The 17,248-nt window shown below is 39.8% G+C and overlaps 2 protein-coding genes and 1 long non-coding RNA gene across 7 annotated transcripts in view; 1 reads left to right on the top strand and 2 right to left on the bottom strand.

Annotated features, from left to right (window-relative positions):
- The window catches only part of LOC108166492 (uncharacterized), an 18,655-nt gene extending 3,415 nt beyond the window's left edge, over positions 1-15,240 (top strand). For 3 of the 5 annotated variants that reach the window (XR_001776847.1, XR_001776848.1, XR_001776845.1), the window contains 3 exons: positions 3,962-4,005; positions 4,119-4,259; positions 9,769-10,123. This is a non-coding gene — a long non-coding RNA (uncharacterized LOC108166492). Of the gene's footprint in view, positions 1-3,961; positions 4,006-4,118; positions 4,260-9,768; positions 10,124-14,579 lie in introns of those variants that run through there. The other 2 variants (XR_001776849.1, XR_001776846.1) reach the window with 2 other exon arrangements.
- sox10 (SRY-box transcription factor 10) overlaps positions 1-15,329 on the bottom strand; it is a 30,331-nt gene extending 15,002 nt beyond the window's left edge. Inside the window, exon 1 of the mRNA XM_008415530.2 lies at positions 15,247-15,329. The gene's annotated coding sequence lies outside the window, so the exon portion shown is untranslated. The remainder of the gene's footprint in view (positions 1-15,246) is intronic.
- kcnj4 (potassium inwardly rectifying channel subfamily J member 4) lies at positions 8,421-15,328 on the bottom strand. Its single transcript, XM_008415534.2, has 2 exons — positions 15,247-15,328; positions 8,421-13,781 (listed from the first exon to the last, which is right to left on the bottom strand). The coding sequence occupies exons 1-2, from the start codon at positions 15,276-15,278 to the stop codon at positions 12,167-12,169; spliced, it is 1,647 nt and encodes a 548-aa protein (XP_008413756.1). The 5' UTR covers positions 15,279-15,328; the 3' UTR covers positions 8,421-12,166.
- Positions 15,330-17,248: the final 1,919 nt, after the last annotated feature.

Here is a 17,248-nt window from a genome sequence, read left to right as displayed (position 1 = left end):
GTGTGTGCGTGCGTGTGTGTGTGTGTATCTTTGTGTTTTGCTGCTTTAATGAATAGCCCATTGTGTTGTTCTGTTTCATGTATGCACTGACCAACCAAGGGAAAGAGTCCAGTTACTTCTTGTTGTGTGAGGGGGAACATCTAGAGGAAATTGATATATGGGGGTTAATGTGGGTTGGGGGGTGGAGGGGTCACTTGGGGTGAGCATCCCAGATGAGAACGAAAGACCAAATAGAGTTTCGTTAAGCTGATCCCTGCTGGTAATCCATGAGCACAACTCGTTACTGGTTGGTCGTAACCAACATGTCTTTGTGCTCAGTTATGGCTCGGTAAGTTAATTTTTAGTAGACACCTTATTGTTTGTGTTGCATTAATGATTCAGTGCATTGCTGTTAGTTTTCATCTCTCTTTGACCACCAGTTGTTATTTTGTAGCAACAAATCAAGACTAAAGGACCCCCTCTTCATACATTGTCACGTCTCAACCACAGATTGACATTTTTAGACTTTAGCAAACAGACCAATGATACGTATATCGCATAATTTTGCATTTGAAAGGAAAAACGTACATGGTTTTCGAAATAATAAAAAAAACACAAAAAGCAGAACAATGTGGTGCACCTTTGTAATCAGAGGCAATAGTTTGCAAATCCACATCTTCGCTACAGCTCCACCTGGAATTAGATTGTATGTGTGCTAAAGTGTACCAATTCTTTCATCATCTGAACAGATTAACTTCGTCCTCTTGATCGTTGGCTCCTCCACATCTGCTGTGCCGAGATGCAAATGAATTTTTTTTGGCTTTCCTCCGAATGTTGTTCCATAGCAACCAGATTAGTGGAGTGCAGCTGATAGCCATTCTAGCAACAGATTCTGAGGATTGGGGCTGCACAGCTCCTCCAGAGTAAACATGACCCTACTTACTGCTCTGCTGGTTAATGCCACCGTGTCCAGCTGGGAGATGAGTTGGTGGTTTGATATTTTAACGTTTGATATCTTCTTACTGGACCACAGTACACACACATAACTACACACAGATTTACCGAGTAGCTGACTTGTGTGAGGAGAATTCTTTGACCTCAGCTTTATTTAGGGGTATCGCAATGAAAGGTTCTGATATTTCTGCCACCCAGAATCACCCAACCCCACATCACCATACCTTCCCCTCCATGCTTCATAGTCATAACAGCAAATGTCAGAATTGAACTTAAAAATGTGCAAGGTGTGTGCTCCGTTGCAGATTTTTTAGCATAATTTCAAATGCCATGTGAAAAGTCCAAATAGCATTCAAGTGTTTTTATTTTGTAGATGTTTTTAAACTAGTGTTCTTTTTCTAGCTCTGCCCACATTGCTGCGCTCCTGCTGCCGACTCATTGCTCTCCTGAGAGCTCAACAAGTGACAAGAACAGATATTATTTAGAGAAGAAGTGCTGTTAGACTTAATTGTTTTATAAAAACACATAAATCTGAAGAATACGCCCTTACTTTGTTGCACAATCCCACAGATACACATTAAACAGGTCCACTGTAATTGCTTTGTGAACCGTTGTACATTGGGTCAGCTTCAGCCACAGACGCTCTGAGCATCCCCATAACACCAGACCAACATTAAGTCCTTTTGCATTAACCCGCAAACCATAAAATTGTGTGCTGCTCGGCTGCAGCTGCATCTGTAACAAGAGGCCAGAAACCCACTGGGGGCAGAGGACAAAAGAGAAACCTCAATGGTTCCTTGGGTCCCTTTTCTCCCTTGGGATAAAAGCAGCAACTTATTTTTTATCACTGAATTGCTCCGTGTGCCATAGAGGGAAAATTTGTACATTTGTTTGCTTATCGTACTTGTCATGTCTCAGAGATACGCTGCGAAAACCTCCCAAACAGCTCGCATCTCCGTGGGACGAGGAGGACGTGGTCGAAGAATGATAATTTAGCGGAATGAGAGGCGAGGGCCATGGCGATTGAGTCATTTGAAGGAAAATGTAGAAAACGATGTTGAAGAATTCGACTTTGGGAACAAAGGTGTCCTTTGTTGGACGGCTTCTGTCTCATGTCTTGCTGGTTGCTGTTTTGGAGCTCATCACGCAGCGATGATGTGCTCCTCTAAAAATATTCGGTTTTAATGGTTTTCCACCCCCGTGGACACAAAACGAAATGCTCAATAAAACAGTCATTTAGTTTGGTCACTTTGCTGGTAGCTGAACAAAACAATGTGCTTTTGAGACGCATCTAGTCGCTGTGTTGGCGTTATCGTTAATGTTGAGATGTACATTTTTTTTGTTTTTGTCGGGAATTTAAATGTTGTTCAGTTAGACAGTTTTGCAAAAGTTTTTGCAGTTTGTTAGTACTGAAATACAAGCGTCATTGTATTTCATTGCAATGTCACGAACTAGTGTTGCCCTGCAACAGACTGGCGACCTGTCCAGGGTGTAACCCGCCTCTCGCCCGGAACGTCAGCTGGAGATATGCACCAGCAACCCTCCCGACCCCAATAAGGGACAAGGGTGTAAAGAAAATGGATGGATGGATGGATGGATGTTACGAACTAAGCCAACGCAATCTAGTGGATAATTGTAAGTGGAAAAAAAAAGATGAATAGATTTCAACACTTTCTTTTAAATAGAAATCTGAAAAGGTTTGTATCCTCTTTTTAAAGGGGCAGTGTTATGTAAAATCTACTTTTTTTTAGCTTTACATCATGCTATACTGTTATTCCCTCATCAAAAATATACCCAGAGTGTTGCTTTTATTCTGTCATGCATGTTTCAGAAATGTTTTAATCTCCATGGCAACCGTTGAGTTGTACAAAACGTCTGGTTGGACCTAGCTCCGCCTTCAAGGATGTGCTCAAATGTGCTCTTTCTGAAAAAGAAAGAGCACACTTTCTTTTGTACAGAAAGAAAGTAGGCCTCTTTAGGCCTCTTAATTTAAGTTTGGGAAACGCTTTAAATATACAAAGTCATATTTTGTAGCATTTTTACAACAACTGACAGTAACATAGTTAGTGTCAGCATTTTTTAGTGCTATAAAATGATTTAAAATTAATTTGACAATCTGGGGCAAGACTATAAAATTGCTGTTTGCAGAGACTGTTCATTTAATCTGACTGAGTTTGACGTACTTTTACAAGAAGCATGGCCATACATGATTCTGCTGTTTCTACTGCAAAACTGGTGGTAACATACTGTATAGTAGTTGACTGCAGTGACAAGGGGAGGTGCAAAGTTTTGAGTCAAAGAACTGAATAAAAACACGCCACAGTGTGTTTCCTGAAATAATTGTACTTACCCATTGTTCTTATTTTACTACTTACCCTTTACAAATGTTATAGTTTGTGTTGATTTTTCAAATAAAATCCCAGTAAAATATGTAAAAATTTGTGATTGTAATGTAACAAAACATGGAAAACGTAAAGTGTTATTAGGAAGACAGTAATTTGTTGTCCTGCGTTGCTAGTCTTAATATACCAAAGAAAATTGGGGTAGTTGAGATGTTCTTCACTACGGCTATATCTTTTCAAGATACACACAGACTTCAAATAAATAAATAAAAAACATCATCTCATGACAGTAGAACATCGGGATTAGAACTGGCTTAATACCGGTGCAAATTCAGTGCTGCCGGGTAATTATTGCACTTAAGTCTGAATACAGCAGCACTGACTAGAAAAATACAAGATTTATACAACAAAACGCAGCTCCTCAAAATGACCATGAACCTCTCAAAGCCTTTCAGTTAGTTTAATCTCAGAAATGTTTAACATAAAAGTAAGTTTCCAATCTGCACTGCGGTATAAAACTTTGTCATTCACATGAGAACAGGCCAAGCAGCCACTTTGTTTTTAGTGAAAAGAAAATAATTCTATCRCTGTCATGCATTGTTGTGTTTTGGAAGTTTTTTTTGAACATKGGTTAAATTTAGAAAATGAATCCGTAAACTAACTTCTTATCTTTCATTTAATTGCAGATCTACTTTGTGTTTCAAAGGCCTACGAAGACAGTTTGTTTTAAGTAAGTAAAAACTTAAGCTTCACCCTTTTACAGATCTTTATGTATCAAAGTTAGTTTGACCTTTAGCCTTTTGAACATACTGCTCATAGGTTCCACTGCTACTGTATTTACAGAGGTGCTACTCAAATATCACAGGAATGACACATGAGATTTAACTTTATGCAACATTATGCAGACTCTTTGTCTGCATGGAATATTCCCTCTCCTCAGYATGCTGGATGCTTGAAGTGGCTCACGCAGGTGGCAGCTACAAAGTAAGTTTTCTGGAAAATATACTTATATATTTGTGAAGTATATTTATTTTTGATAAAGCTGATAAACCACCTCATCACCACACAAAATCTTGTTTTTTTACCAAAAAGATTTTTTTTTCTTTTTTTCTTTTTTTTTTTTTTTTAGAAATTCACATTTTTCCATTAAGTAAATTTATTTTCAGAATTCCAATTTGTGCATTTTCGAGGTCAGAGGATTCGCTGCTAGAGACTGGTTGATGTTCTACAAAGATCTTTTTCCTTAGTTACAAAAACACATCTAATTGATGTCTTGTATTAATATCTTGTATTTAATGAGTCAAACAATACACCTTTTTTTTGTTCACCTAGAACAGAACCACTTTTTTCCCCCAGTGTTAGATAAAAAATAAACAATTAGAACAGATTATATTTGATAATCTGAACACATATGAAGAAGAGTTCAAATGACCTTACTTTAATGGTGTTTGTACATCACTCAATTGGGCTTTAATGCATGTAAGAAACTGGGCACAGTGATCCAAGCCTGAACATTTAACCAGCAACCATCACGGACTTTCATTTTCTCTTTCGTATAAAAATAGTTCTCAAAACTYCATCATACTGGCTTTTTTGTGTCTGTATATTTTTTTGTTGTTTAAAAGCTCTTTTAGTATCACTATGTGCTTTAGAGCAGAGGAAATTGACTTCAGCTTTACTTCCTTTGAGTTGACGGRGGGAAAAAAATTGCTTTGATGTATCTGACAAAAAAAACAACAAAAAAACTGAGCTTGGCAGAGCAGGAAGATACGGCGACATTTTCTTCGAGAATTTATTTACACGGAGGAAATTTTTAAAAAAGAAGTAATTTTCCAATCATGAGTTTTTCTTGGAACATCGAGTTAAGCAGCGTGAACATTTGGAGGCCTGCGGGATCCGGGGGTGGCTGGTGGTAAAGTTGGCCGGAATCAAAGGGGGCTGTTGTTTGACGCTGGGAGCCGAAGATGAAAGGCAAGAAGAAGATGGCAAGTTGCACCAGCATCAGTCTCTTCTTGCCTTCTCACCCTGCGGCCCTCCCTCGCTCTGCCCATGTGAGCCAGGGTTCAAACTCAGGACCCACAGCTGCGCCTATCTGCACATCTGTGTGGACATTGATGTTCGCTTGTTCCCAAACACATGCTTAGCTAACGTATGCAGACATACGTTTCAGGGATGGACATATGACCAGAGATGCGGAATTGTGTGGAACCGCCTTGACTTGAAGGCACCGAGCTGGAAACAAGACGCTCTTCTTAGGAAGAACAGTTATACATTGTGAGGGTATCGAGGCAGGCTTAAAAAAAACAAAACATAAACAAGCAAATTCATTTATAGGCTGATTTAAAATGTCATGGTTAGGCTTTTTAAAGCCTCAATCAATTCTTTTAATCTACAGAGACACGTCTGAAACACAAATGGCAGTGGGGGTTAGAAACCCCCCCAAAAACTTATCATGTATTTAGCTGATCAAAGCCATTCAAAAGACCACCTTAATTTTATAGAAATGTATTTTATTTGGCCAGCATGAAATAGGTCATTGTATCGAGAAAATAATTACGGGAAGAAATGATGTGGGTGATGCAACTCACGCGCTGACACAGACTCGAGGTATCTTTCTGGCGAACATTGCAGTCGCGTCCAGATGCTTCCCTGCTTTTCCTTCCCCTTGCGYCTGTTCTCCTTGTCACAGAGCAAAGAAGCAAAGGGGATGCTTCTCTGGCATYTGCAACAATGCCCAATAGTAGAAAAAAGATTGCTTTTATTGTTTGTGCCAACAGATTCTTACATGAATGTCACARCCCCAGTCATAGTACATGGTTAATGTAGCAACGTGATTGCCATTTGGTTTAGAAAATGGCGAATATGAGGGTGTTGGTGTGGAAATGGCTAATATAGCAAGTTTTGAGTAAAGAAAAAAAAATTCAAGAAGATATAAAATCACAGAATGCTTCAAGAGCCAGCAGTGGGTAAAAAAACAAAAGAAATCATTGTGAGTTGTTCACGAGTTCTTTAGCTTTTGACTATCATGCTGTTCAAAAACCACTGTCCACCGCGGTATGAATAGTGGGGAAAAAGATGTGAGAACAGGAAGCAGCTACCGAAGAGGTCAGCCAGTAACAGAGAAAGCAGTGGGGCATCAGCGCCTCGGGGGAAAGATGGAGAGGAGAAAGGTGAATTGAAGGAGTGTAAATTCCACGAGAGGGATGGAAAATACCAGGACTTGACGGATTCTCACTGGCACAGACAGAAACACGCACATCCCATAATTAGCATGCTAGCAGGCAGTTAAACGTCTCGCACAAAGGCTCATTGTCGGGCTCCCGTTGCTCACATTGGAGACAATGCACAATAGGAGTCAGCAGGAGCCCCCAAATCACCCTAATAACCGACGTGGTCCAGATCGGCCTCTTGTAATTTACCCTTCCGCTGATGGCACTCCTTCACTCACTCACTGACTCACTAATAAAAAGCGAATAGCCTCGAGGCCCGAGGTTGCTGAGCTGCTGGCCCCTCTATCCTCATGTTCGTCCACCAGAATAAGAAAATCCTTCGCTGGTTGTTTGGGAGTTTATAGACCAAATAGGACTAACAGTTCTGATGGGAACATCCTGAGAATGACTGACAAAAGATAAGGAACGCTTAATTAAAGAAACACGAGGACTGGATCTTCATGACGGCTCAGAGCAAAGCTTTCTTCGTCAGAAGATTCAGCTTTCAGAGCCGACAGACATTATTTCTTGTTGTAAAGATTGTATTTTATTACAGGAACATAATCTCATAGTGAAAATGTTAAGGAGGATGTATGTTGGAATCCATGTCGGCATGGCAACACAGTATGCGAAAATTTTAAAGGGGCAGTATTATGTATTTTCTAGGCATAGTGCCATTTTAAATAGCACAATGAAGTAATTATGTGACCTTCAGTTGTTATAAAAATACTACATAACAATATATATATACCAAATATGACTTAAAAGAAATTTGATTTTGTAATTTAACATCTTGAAATCGGGCCTCTGTCTCTTTAAAACTCCTGCTCTTTTTGAAACTCCGCCTTCAGGAAGCCACCACAACATGTCTCCTTTAACATTTTTTTACCAGCTCAGAAGAAGCTAGTATAATGAGCTCAGCAGATGCGCAGTTCCTCCAGGCGGTTGCTAATTGCTGCTGGCTAGTCTGAAGGAGCAGAGTGGGGGAGTCGCGTTGGAGGAGGAAGCTCAGCTTGGAAGGCGGCGCTAAGTCCACCACAGGAGCTACCTGAATGGTTGCCACGGAGATTCAAAGATTTCTCAAACATGCATGAAAGCATCAAAGTAACACTCCAGGAATGTTTTAGATGAGGGGATAACATTCTAACACAAAAAAGCTAAAAAAAATAAATAAAAAAAATAAAATACTTCCCCTTTAAGTCTCAGTACCTACGCAGATATGTTTTTTTTTTTTTTTTTGGTTCTCTATTTTTTAGTAAATTTGCTAAAATGTCTAAAACATTTTTCCACATTGTCGAAATTGGTTATTTGTGAAGAAATTCTACTCAAGTTTCCTCAAAATTTGAGCAATTCTAATTAATTTAATTCTGTTAAATGAATCAGAATTAATTTTATAGAACACAAATAAAGTCTTCACTGTAATTTTACGTGTTTCCAGCAGGGAGCACTGTCTGAACATAAACAGAAAACATGGTCTGACCGGTTGAAACAGACTAAGAGTAAATGAGGATAAAATAAATGAAGAGGAGGGGAAAAAACATGTAATTCTGTATTTTTACCCAAGTGTTGAATTAGCTCTAAATATCAGTAACGTCTTATATGTTCATAAAGAGAAAATCTCAGTTCTAACTATACATGAGTACAAACTTGTCTCATGGGGTAAAAAATTATACTGAAATCAGGAACAAAGCAGATTTCTTTACTCCCATGACAATGTCCCACAGTGTCGCCTCAGTGGTTTAAAGGGTTTGAGTTTCTCTATGTTTTGGTGAAGCGGTAGCAAAATTAATCCATGTTACCAATTGCGGTCAATGCAAAGGAAGGGGAGCTGTTGAAAGTTTAGTCTGCAATACTTTTTAAATGAAAAGTGTGTAAAAACCCAGTTTTTCATGATTTATACTAATTTTCTCCAACGGGTTTTGAATTTCTGTTCGTGTTTTTTTTTTTTTAGTGTTAAAACGACCACAGGGACATCTAGTGGCTGGAGTTGGATATAGCATAAATATCTTAGCCAAACTTTTTGTAAAAAGAACGAAGCGATAGGATAACGTAGACATTTATTAACAACGTCAAAGGTGAACAAGGAAAATTAAAGTGCTCTGTATTTCAGGTGTTCCTAAAATAAATTAATAAAATACGTTTTTCTTTCAGTTGTGCTCCATGCTCTCTGCAAGAAGAGACTGAAAATGAAATAACAGGAGTAACGAAAGAATCTGCTTGGTTTACGGTTCGGGAAGAACCTGGTACCATTGTGCACATGTCAAGTAATACAGCTCAAAACAGCATACATTTTTCTCTTTTTCTAGACCGAGTTCATCTTATGGAAGCACAAAGTTAAACATAAAATCAAGTTGTGAATATCATCAGAAGTAGCTCTGATTTATGGGATATGGCTCAGCGCTCAGGGCGCCACCATAAGAGGGTGATACAAGCGGTGAGGGGAAAAAAATAAACCTGTTTCTTCTTTTGCTTGTCCAGTCAATGAAGAATGTAACAATGTAAGAAAAATATGGATGATAACATAAATATATACAGGCGTACAGACGGATAAATTTTGATCTGTCATTTATAAAAAAGAAAAAAACCTTTTGACTGGCAGTGTGCCATTGAAGGATAAATGTTTCTGCTTCTGCTTAAAGTTTTTTCTTGTATTTTTACATTTAAACTTCAGCTATTTTATAAAAAATATATTCTATTAAGATCTTTTACTCAGATTTGGGTGATGATACTTTCCTTCAATCAATACAAGGACATATAATTGCTATAAAGAAAAGGAAATAAATGTGGTTAAACTTTTGAAAAGGATTCAAATCAGTTCTTTGAGATTACAATTTACAGTCTGTCTCTTGTAAAGCGGCAATGCTACATTTGCTTGCTGCACGTGTGAACAAAAACTTGATCATTTAAAGCAACGTTTTTGCCTTTAAAGCAGAAAAAAGTCTCACACAGAAAGTGAAAGTAATTTGAATCTTAGGACAACCACAGTGATTGAACGCAGTTTTTGGGTATAGTACATTTTCAGGGAATTGTTTACAAATCAGCATACATTCTAACGAATTTACCTGGTAAAGTGAAGAGATGTCAACAAATGATATTTTCTAGAGAAAGAAAAAGTTAGGACACCCCGTCTTTTTGTAGCTACCTTGACAAGCTACTTAGTCCACAGCATTTTAATAATCTCAGTGTCTGGTTTTTGACTTTCTGCTGTCTTGACTCTTTTCGTTAAGGTTCATTTTTGGTCATTTTTATGCCACTCTTCTGTTTTTCCGTTCGTGTTTTCACAGATGTTCCTGTTGCACGGTGGAAGTCCTGGTGGATTCTGCATGACCCGATCCTGCCGCTGCAAACGACCCCCAAACCATGACTCTTCCACCTCCGTGCTTCACAGTTGGTGTGAAGTTTCTACATCTGGTTAACGTCCGCTGCTTGTGTTCAAATAGTTCATTTCACACTCATCTACTCATAGAACATTATTCCAACAGTTCTTTCATGTAGGGTGTCCTAATTTTTTTTTTCCCCACGTAACTGCTGGCCTTTACAGGCTTCCGTACAAATGGGAAAACTCAATTTCAGATATTTTTGTAGTTTAATGAGCTGCTTGGTAAAGACATCCTGAAATGATTAAAATGTCAAATTGAACTTCTTTCATGTTTTGTTTTTCTTTTCCAACTTTCTTTTAATTATTTCTTTTTTTTTCATAATTTTGTTCTTGTTTACATTTTCAAATGCAAACCAGCTTTCTTGCTTTTTTGTTACGTATATGTATATGAATGGCTTCTGATCCTTAACAAACAATCGTTTATACACAAAGTCCCTAAAATCAGATTTAGATCACATATAGCATCCAAACCTCTCATCATCCTGTCCCTTTAAGAGGAGTTGTCATCCTGTAATATCATCTATTATACAGTCATTGCACCAACTCAGACCGAAGCACTTCCCATGACATTCAGTTACTCTTGAATTAATCCTCTCTGTGCAAATCCAGCGACATGCTGAACATGTCCGATGACTGTACCAGCAGCCTTCAACCCTTTTGTTTCCTGTTCGGGCCTCGCGGCGACCTTTCACCCTGCCTGCCGTCACAGACACCAAGTACACTTAAACTGCCCTGTTCTCTACATTACTTGCATATGGGATCAGAGGCACTCCTCCGCCTTTCCCCTCCAAACTCCAGACGTTTGGCAAACAGCAACAGTACAGATTCAACTTAAAGCCACTTCCCTCATCGCACTTTCGCTAGAAACAAAGCTGGAAAAGCACAACTAAATATGCAACCAAGCAAATAATCAACCAAAAAAAAAAAAAACTCCTACTTTGATTATTTTCAATTGTAGCAAATCAATCTGTTTTCGTCTTCATATAATCTGAAATCTAATTTACATTTTATTTTACATAAAAGTCAATTTAACCACTGAACATTTGAAATGCAGGGTCTTTTGCGAAAATTCAAAACAGGCAATAAAAAAGCTGTGTTAGATGTGAAGTTTGTTCACTTGTTTTTGTGTGGGGCACCGTGGAGTAGCTAGCAGCAGTCATTAGCTTCCCTGCACTAGACAGCAGTCAGAGGAGTTTGTAGGATCAGGCATAAACAGCAATAGTTTGTGCACATACAAAATATTACAAAGATAATTTTAATGCTTTACAAGGTAAATCTAATAATAATTCCTACCTGAAGCTAACTACTATTAGCAATACAAGCAATGACAAACACTGCAGCAAAGCGTTCAACAGCAGAATATGTACAGCGCTAAGAATGGTAAATGACTTATGGAGAAAAAATTGCAAGAGTGACAAAAGAGAAAATTGACTTTTTACTACTGCAATAATTGCTTTGTGAGAAATGCATGGCAGCCATTATGGATGTTGAGGTCTGGGTTGGCAGATGTGAGGCTAAATGGATAATCAGTTTTGCAAATTTGCAAGAAAGTTTTAAAAACAAAACTGAAGAATATCTAAGTATTATATCCTTCTGAGCTGGTGTGTCATTTTAATGCAGCATTGCTTCAGTTGGCTAATATCTAAGTTGCTGTTAGCTTGACTCTAACAGGAGAATATCTGAGCTCCTCAGATCGCTGTGACTGCTGCGCCAGGTTAAATTGTGACTGGTCGTAATTATTCCACACAACTCCACTGAAGAACAACCTGAACTGCTGATTTAAGAAATGCAAATAAACCCATCTGCTTAAATGGCTAAGTTGCTTCAGGGATGTAGTCAGAACTGCCCCCTGAAATTGTAAGCTTTTCAGTACAATGCAGAGAAATTTTAACTAAATCAGTTGCTTTCTTCTAAAATCTTTTAGTTGCATTTCAAATAAAGTATTTTATACAAAGGTAACTTTGAAACACACACACATTCTAAAGTATACTTTAAATTCTTGGTCTTAACATGCTTGTGCTTTCATTTGGTGATGAACTCAGTTAAATTCATCAGAGATATTTTGTCCACATGCTGAATCAGTCTCCTTGATCATTATGGCCCTCCAAGCATTGCAGTCTTGGAAAAACTATACTGCTGAAATTTTAACACAATATGTGAAAAGACAATAACAATAAATTTAAAAAAAAGAAAAGAAAGAAAGAAAGCACTGGAAAGGCAAAATGAGCTTCAGCTTTTGTTCTTGCTGATGTAAGCTGAACAGACATCCAACTTTCTGGACAAATAACCCAAGCTCCCACTCTTTAGGCCTCTTGCTCACTCTTATAGCTGACTGGATCGAGAGGAATCGCAGTCTGTAGGATGTCAAACTCCATCTGGTTATTGTCCATGTCCAGAACACACATGACATTGTGACTGCCTGAGGTTATGGTTGCTGTGTCATGAAACATGCTTTGAAAGTCAACAGAAGTCCTCCTCTCCTCTGCCCTGTCCTTCCCTACCATCTGTGTGGAGTCAAATATGTCTTCCTCTTCCTCCTCCGCACAGCTCAGCGCGACCTCGTTCTCGTAGCAGAAGGCGGTCAGAGACCGCGGGATCAAATCTTGCGTAGACCTATGTGCTGATGCCGGAGATGCAGTGGAGGACTCTCGGCTTGCCGCTTCATCGAGCTCTTTTGCGCTGAGATGGGGCGTTGATGTGACCTCGTAGGTATTGTGGAATCGCGCGTAGTCTACCTTGTAGCTGTCCCGGTCCTCGTAGATCACCGGCTCAAACCTGTGACCCCAGAAGATTTCTCTTGCGAGGTAAGAACTACGGAACTGTGTGGTCATGGCTGTGGCCTCCACCATCCCCTCCAAGATCACAACGATCTCAAAGTCGTCTGCTTCCAGATCAGCTCGGCTCACGGTGTATAAGGGGCTATCCTTGTCTATCTCATGGACTATGACCAGTGGAGACACTAAAAACAGCCTGTCTGTGCCTTCATCATAGCCCACGTTGAGGTCCATCTGTTCCAAAGGGATGAACTCACCCTCAGCTGTGACATATGATCGTATGAGCTGCGCACGGACATGAGCTTCCACGATGTGGCTCCTCCGCAGGTTGCCCACCCGCCACATCAGACACAGTTTGCCATCGCGAAGAGCAATGACAGCGTTTTTGGAGAACATCAGGGTCTGGTTCCTCTTCTTTGGCCGTGCCATCTTCGCCATGATGGTGCCAATCATGAAGGAGTCAATGATGCAACCAACAATGGACTGTATAACCACTGTCAACACAGCCAGAGGACACTCCTCTGTAACACAGCGCCAGCCGTAGCCAATAGTAGTCTGGGTCTCCATGGAGAAGAGGAGCGCCCCAACAAAGCCCTGAACGTGCAGTATGCAGGGCATCCTTTGTGTCTGCCCACCGACTGCGTGCCCAGAGGAGGCTCCATACATTCCTGCCACCAGCACATTAGATTTCTGATTATTGGGCTCATCAAAGTCCCCGTGTGCAAAAGCGACACTGTAAAAGATTACACCAAAGATCAGCCATGAGATCAGGAAGCTGGTGCAGAATATAAGCAGTAGGTATCTCCAGTGGATGTCCACGCAAGTGGTGAAGATGTCGGCGAGGTAGCGCTGACTCTTGTCTTCCATGTTTGTGAACACCACGTTGCATTGGCCATTCTTCTTCACAAAACGGCTCCGGACTTGGCTGGAGCCCCTTGTCAGGACCTTCCCGTTGTAGTTGCTCATGCCTCTTTTTCCACTGGAGCCGGGCACCACGGTGGAGGCTCCGGGCCTCCTTCTGCCGTCCTCTCTTTCCGCGTCACTCTGCTCCTTCACGTTGGCAGAACTGTGACCGTTGTAGAGTGCAAGGCTGGAAATCTTCTGCAGCTCCTCCTCCGGTATGATGTCTGACACAATGCTGTACCTGTCAAAGGGTGGGATTAATATTAAATATTTTATATGTATGTAGGTAAAATATAATAATAATGTTCTATTGAGGAACGATTACGAAATTAAAGTACACTCAAGCATCAGCATGAATGTCACTTTCTTTTGGGGCCTTTGAGGATTCGTTTGAGTCTTTCTTTTGTTGAGGTCAAGAAACCATTTGAAAGAATAAAAAATCGGGAGTTTGAATTTATTTTTTATTTTTTATTTTTTCGATCAAACATATGCTCTTAAATAAGTCACACACTTGAAAATGAATGGCCCAAATTTATCATTTAAAAACTCAAAATTAGTAGGACATTCATTCCCATGGTGAGGGTGCGTAAATATTTCATCCACATCGTATGTTACAGATTAATTCATAAACACATTACACTTATCCTGACATTTGTTGAAAACAAAATAATATCACGAAAGAGATGAAAGAACATTATGAAGATATTTTTGGTGCAAAAGTATTAGTGCTTCGTAACTGTGAAGTTCAAGTCGCAGAGAAAGATCCTACAAAAGAGCGGTGGCACTTCTTTAAAAGTACAAGTACAAAATGTCTTCATAGGACAATGTACTGACATTGTAGTCAGCAGAAAATAATCTGTACACCGGACACCACAAAGAACTAAAGATCAAGGCAAACACTTATCTTTGGGATCCCCGATTACGTTTTAGGAAACAGAGAATCTCATAGCAACATGCATGGAAACACACCACATGTAACTCAGTCAAATCTCTCAGTTAGACACAATCCACTAAAATTTGCCAAATTACTGTTCCACAGAGTGGCTCATCCAAAGTAACCTGTCTCTCCCGGAGGATTACCTGCTGGGAAGGTGAGTTCAGTTTAGCGATCTGAGACGGATTGCTGTCATGAGATTACGGGATTAGATTTGAATCAGTGTCAGTCTGACAACCTATTTCGTCAGTGACACATGTTTATGTCACTTCCATATGTAGGTAAATGGCAAAACTCCCAGCTGATCATCCATTTACCCACTGACACATAATCGATATGGTTGGGGAAATACTCCATTAGCGAAGTCAGCGATTACTCGGTTGGCTCACCCATACAAAACCCAGAGACAGAAGACGTAAATAATCAGAACCTCGTGGGTATAGAACATTTTAGACCCGGTTATGCTGAACTTTCTGTGTTAACATGGTGAATCCGTTTCAGCTGAGTAACTGTTGTAGATCTCTGCCTGCCTACATGCAGAATAATTTAGGGTGGCCTTGGCCTTTCTGAAGATCCTCTTGCTGTAAATACCCCTGAGCTGGGGCTGACTCACCCGGCCAAGCCATATTAACAAGCCCTCTATATTCTCACAGTACGATGTGAGACAACCACAGCTGCAGTAGGAAGGTTTATAACAACTAAAAACAACCTACAGTCAGTCAGACAAAGCCTGAAGGTGGAGGTTGTTTCTACCCATATGGAGGCTACACACCTGTTAGACCTACTTCCCATGGCACCTGTCATTGCTGTGAATGGGCCGCGGTGGGACGACAGACCGCGCTGTGTCCCCAGACTTTAGGTCTCCATGGCTGATGAGGTGCATCTGAAGAACCACCAAAGAGTTTAGGAACCTAAACAAAAGCAAAATGTGAATGAGATTCAGAATTAGAATATCTGCAATGTAGGTTGATAAAAAAAAAACAGCCCCTTGTTCTACACTTTGCTTTCTACAGAGGATCTGGACRGTTGGTTATTAGGAAACGTTTGCTTCGTCTGTTGAAGTTTGAAACTTTACTCAATCGCTAACATTTGTCCGTGTCATATGTAACGGTCCCGCTTGACACTATGAAGCTAAAGATGTAAACAATCATCAACATCAACATAAAAGACCCAAGCCAAACAAAATGGCTGTTAATGTTATCAATATTTGAAAGAATGGCCAACGAGGAATGAAAGGCTTCAATTAATTCCTACACTGCCACTGCTAAAACTACGATAGACTGCAACACTAAAACAGCGCAGAAAAACGCCATCATCGTTCACAACTTCTCCTTCTGTTTTCTGATTGGCCTGGTTGAAATTCTACAATAGGAATCCACTTCAATGGGAGAAAACCCAGATGGAGATGAGAATCATGTGGAATTGTGTAGGAATTTCTATGTGACTGCAACTAGCAGTCGCATGATTGCTAGTTGCAATCATGTGAATTTTAACTTTCCGCTTAAAGATACATGGACGAAATATCTTAAATTGCTACATTTTACACAACTGTGAAATTCCAAATCGTGACTTTTTGTCGTCTGCCTTTCTCTAGAATGTTAAGTTTCATTAACTGAACTTGTTGGGTTTGATTTTAACTGGTGTGTGTTCCATCCATCCATCCATCCATCCATCCATCCATCCATCCATCCATCCATCCATCCATCCATCCATCCATCCATCCATCCATCCATCCATCCATCCNATCCATCCATCCATCCATCCATCCATCCATCCATCCATCCATCCATCCATCCATCCATCCATCCATCCATCCATCCATCCATCCATCCATCCATCACTCCCTCCCCACTTCTCCTTGCAGGCTTGCCGGGGTATTTCAATCAGTGAACTAAAATCTGGATTTAGATTTCATTTTGATCCAATCATGTAAAATATATCAGGACTCTGTGAACTCCTTTGACCTTCTCTTCTGCATAAACAGAGTGAAGACAGGATTATCTCGTCACAGTGCCTCGCTCTGGGGGACGTCTCATTGTGGTTTACTAAATGTTGAACATTTAACGTTCCTCTATGAAGTTCAGATCAGTTTTGCATTTAGATGCAAATTAAGCTTAAAAAAAACATATATATATATATATTTAAACTGGGATTTGTTGTGACAAGCCAACACACAAAATGGTCCATAATGTTGTAATGAAAAGAAAAGGATCGAAGGATCGTTTTCATTTTTCTAACACGCATAAATTTGAATGAACCCTTTCTAGAACCATCTTTTGCTGTGGATACAGAAACAAGCCTTTAAGGAATTACTCTATCAGCTTCTAAAGGTTGACATTTTTAATCATGTGCTTAAGTGGCTGAATCAAAGTCCAGGCCTCGGTCCAATCAAAAATCCGGGACAAGGCCTAAAAAGTTGATATCAATAAACATTATTCATTCAATCTGAACTTTTGTAAAGAAAAATTTGCACAAAAAAAAAAAAAAAGAATTCCTTAAAGACCTTAAAGATGGAGAACTTCTCACCAGTGCAGAAGTTTTTCAGCTAAATATCCTGTTTTGGTTTCTCAAAAACACAAAAGTACTTGGTGGCAGAAGTGGAAGTCTGCTGTCAAAAGATAAAAAAGAAAGAGAAAAAAAGCATGACTCGCACAGCGTGGACAGCAGAGTTTTATGCCCCGGCGGGGGCATTGCTGCCAAATGGCATTTAGAGAAGCAATTATGCAAAGTAGTCTTTATGCAGGTCATTAAAAGGAGGAAATGAAGTCACTGTC

This window comes from Poecilia reticulata, linkage group LG8, assembly GCF_000633615.1.
Source record: "Poecilia reticulata strain Guanapo linkage group LG8, Guppy_female_1.0+MT, whole genome shotgun sequence".
NCBI lineage: Eukaryota > Metazoa > Chordata > Actinopteri > Cyprinodontiformes > Poeciliidae > Poecilia > Poecilia reticulata.
This window is presented reverse-complemented; position numbering and strand designations above follow the sequence as displayed.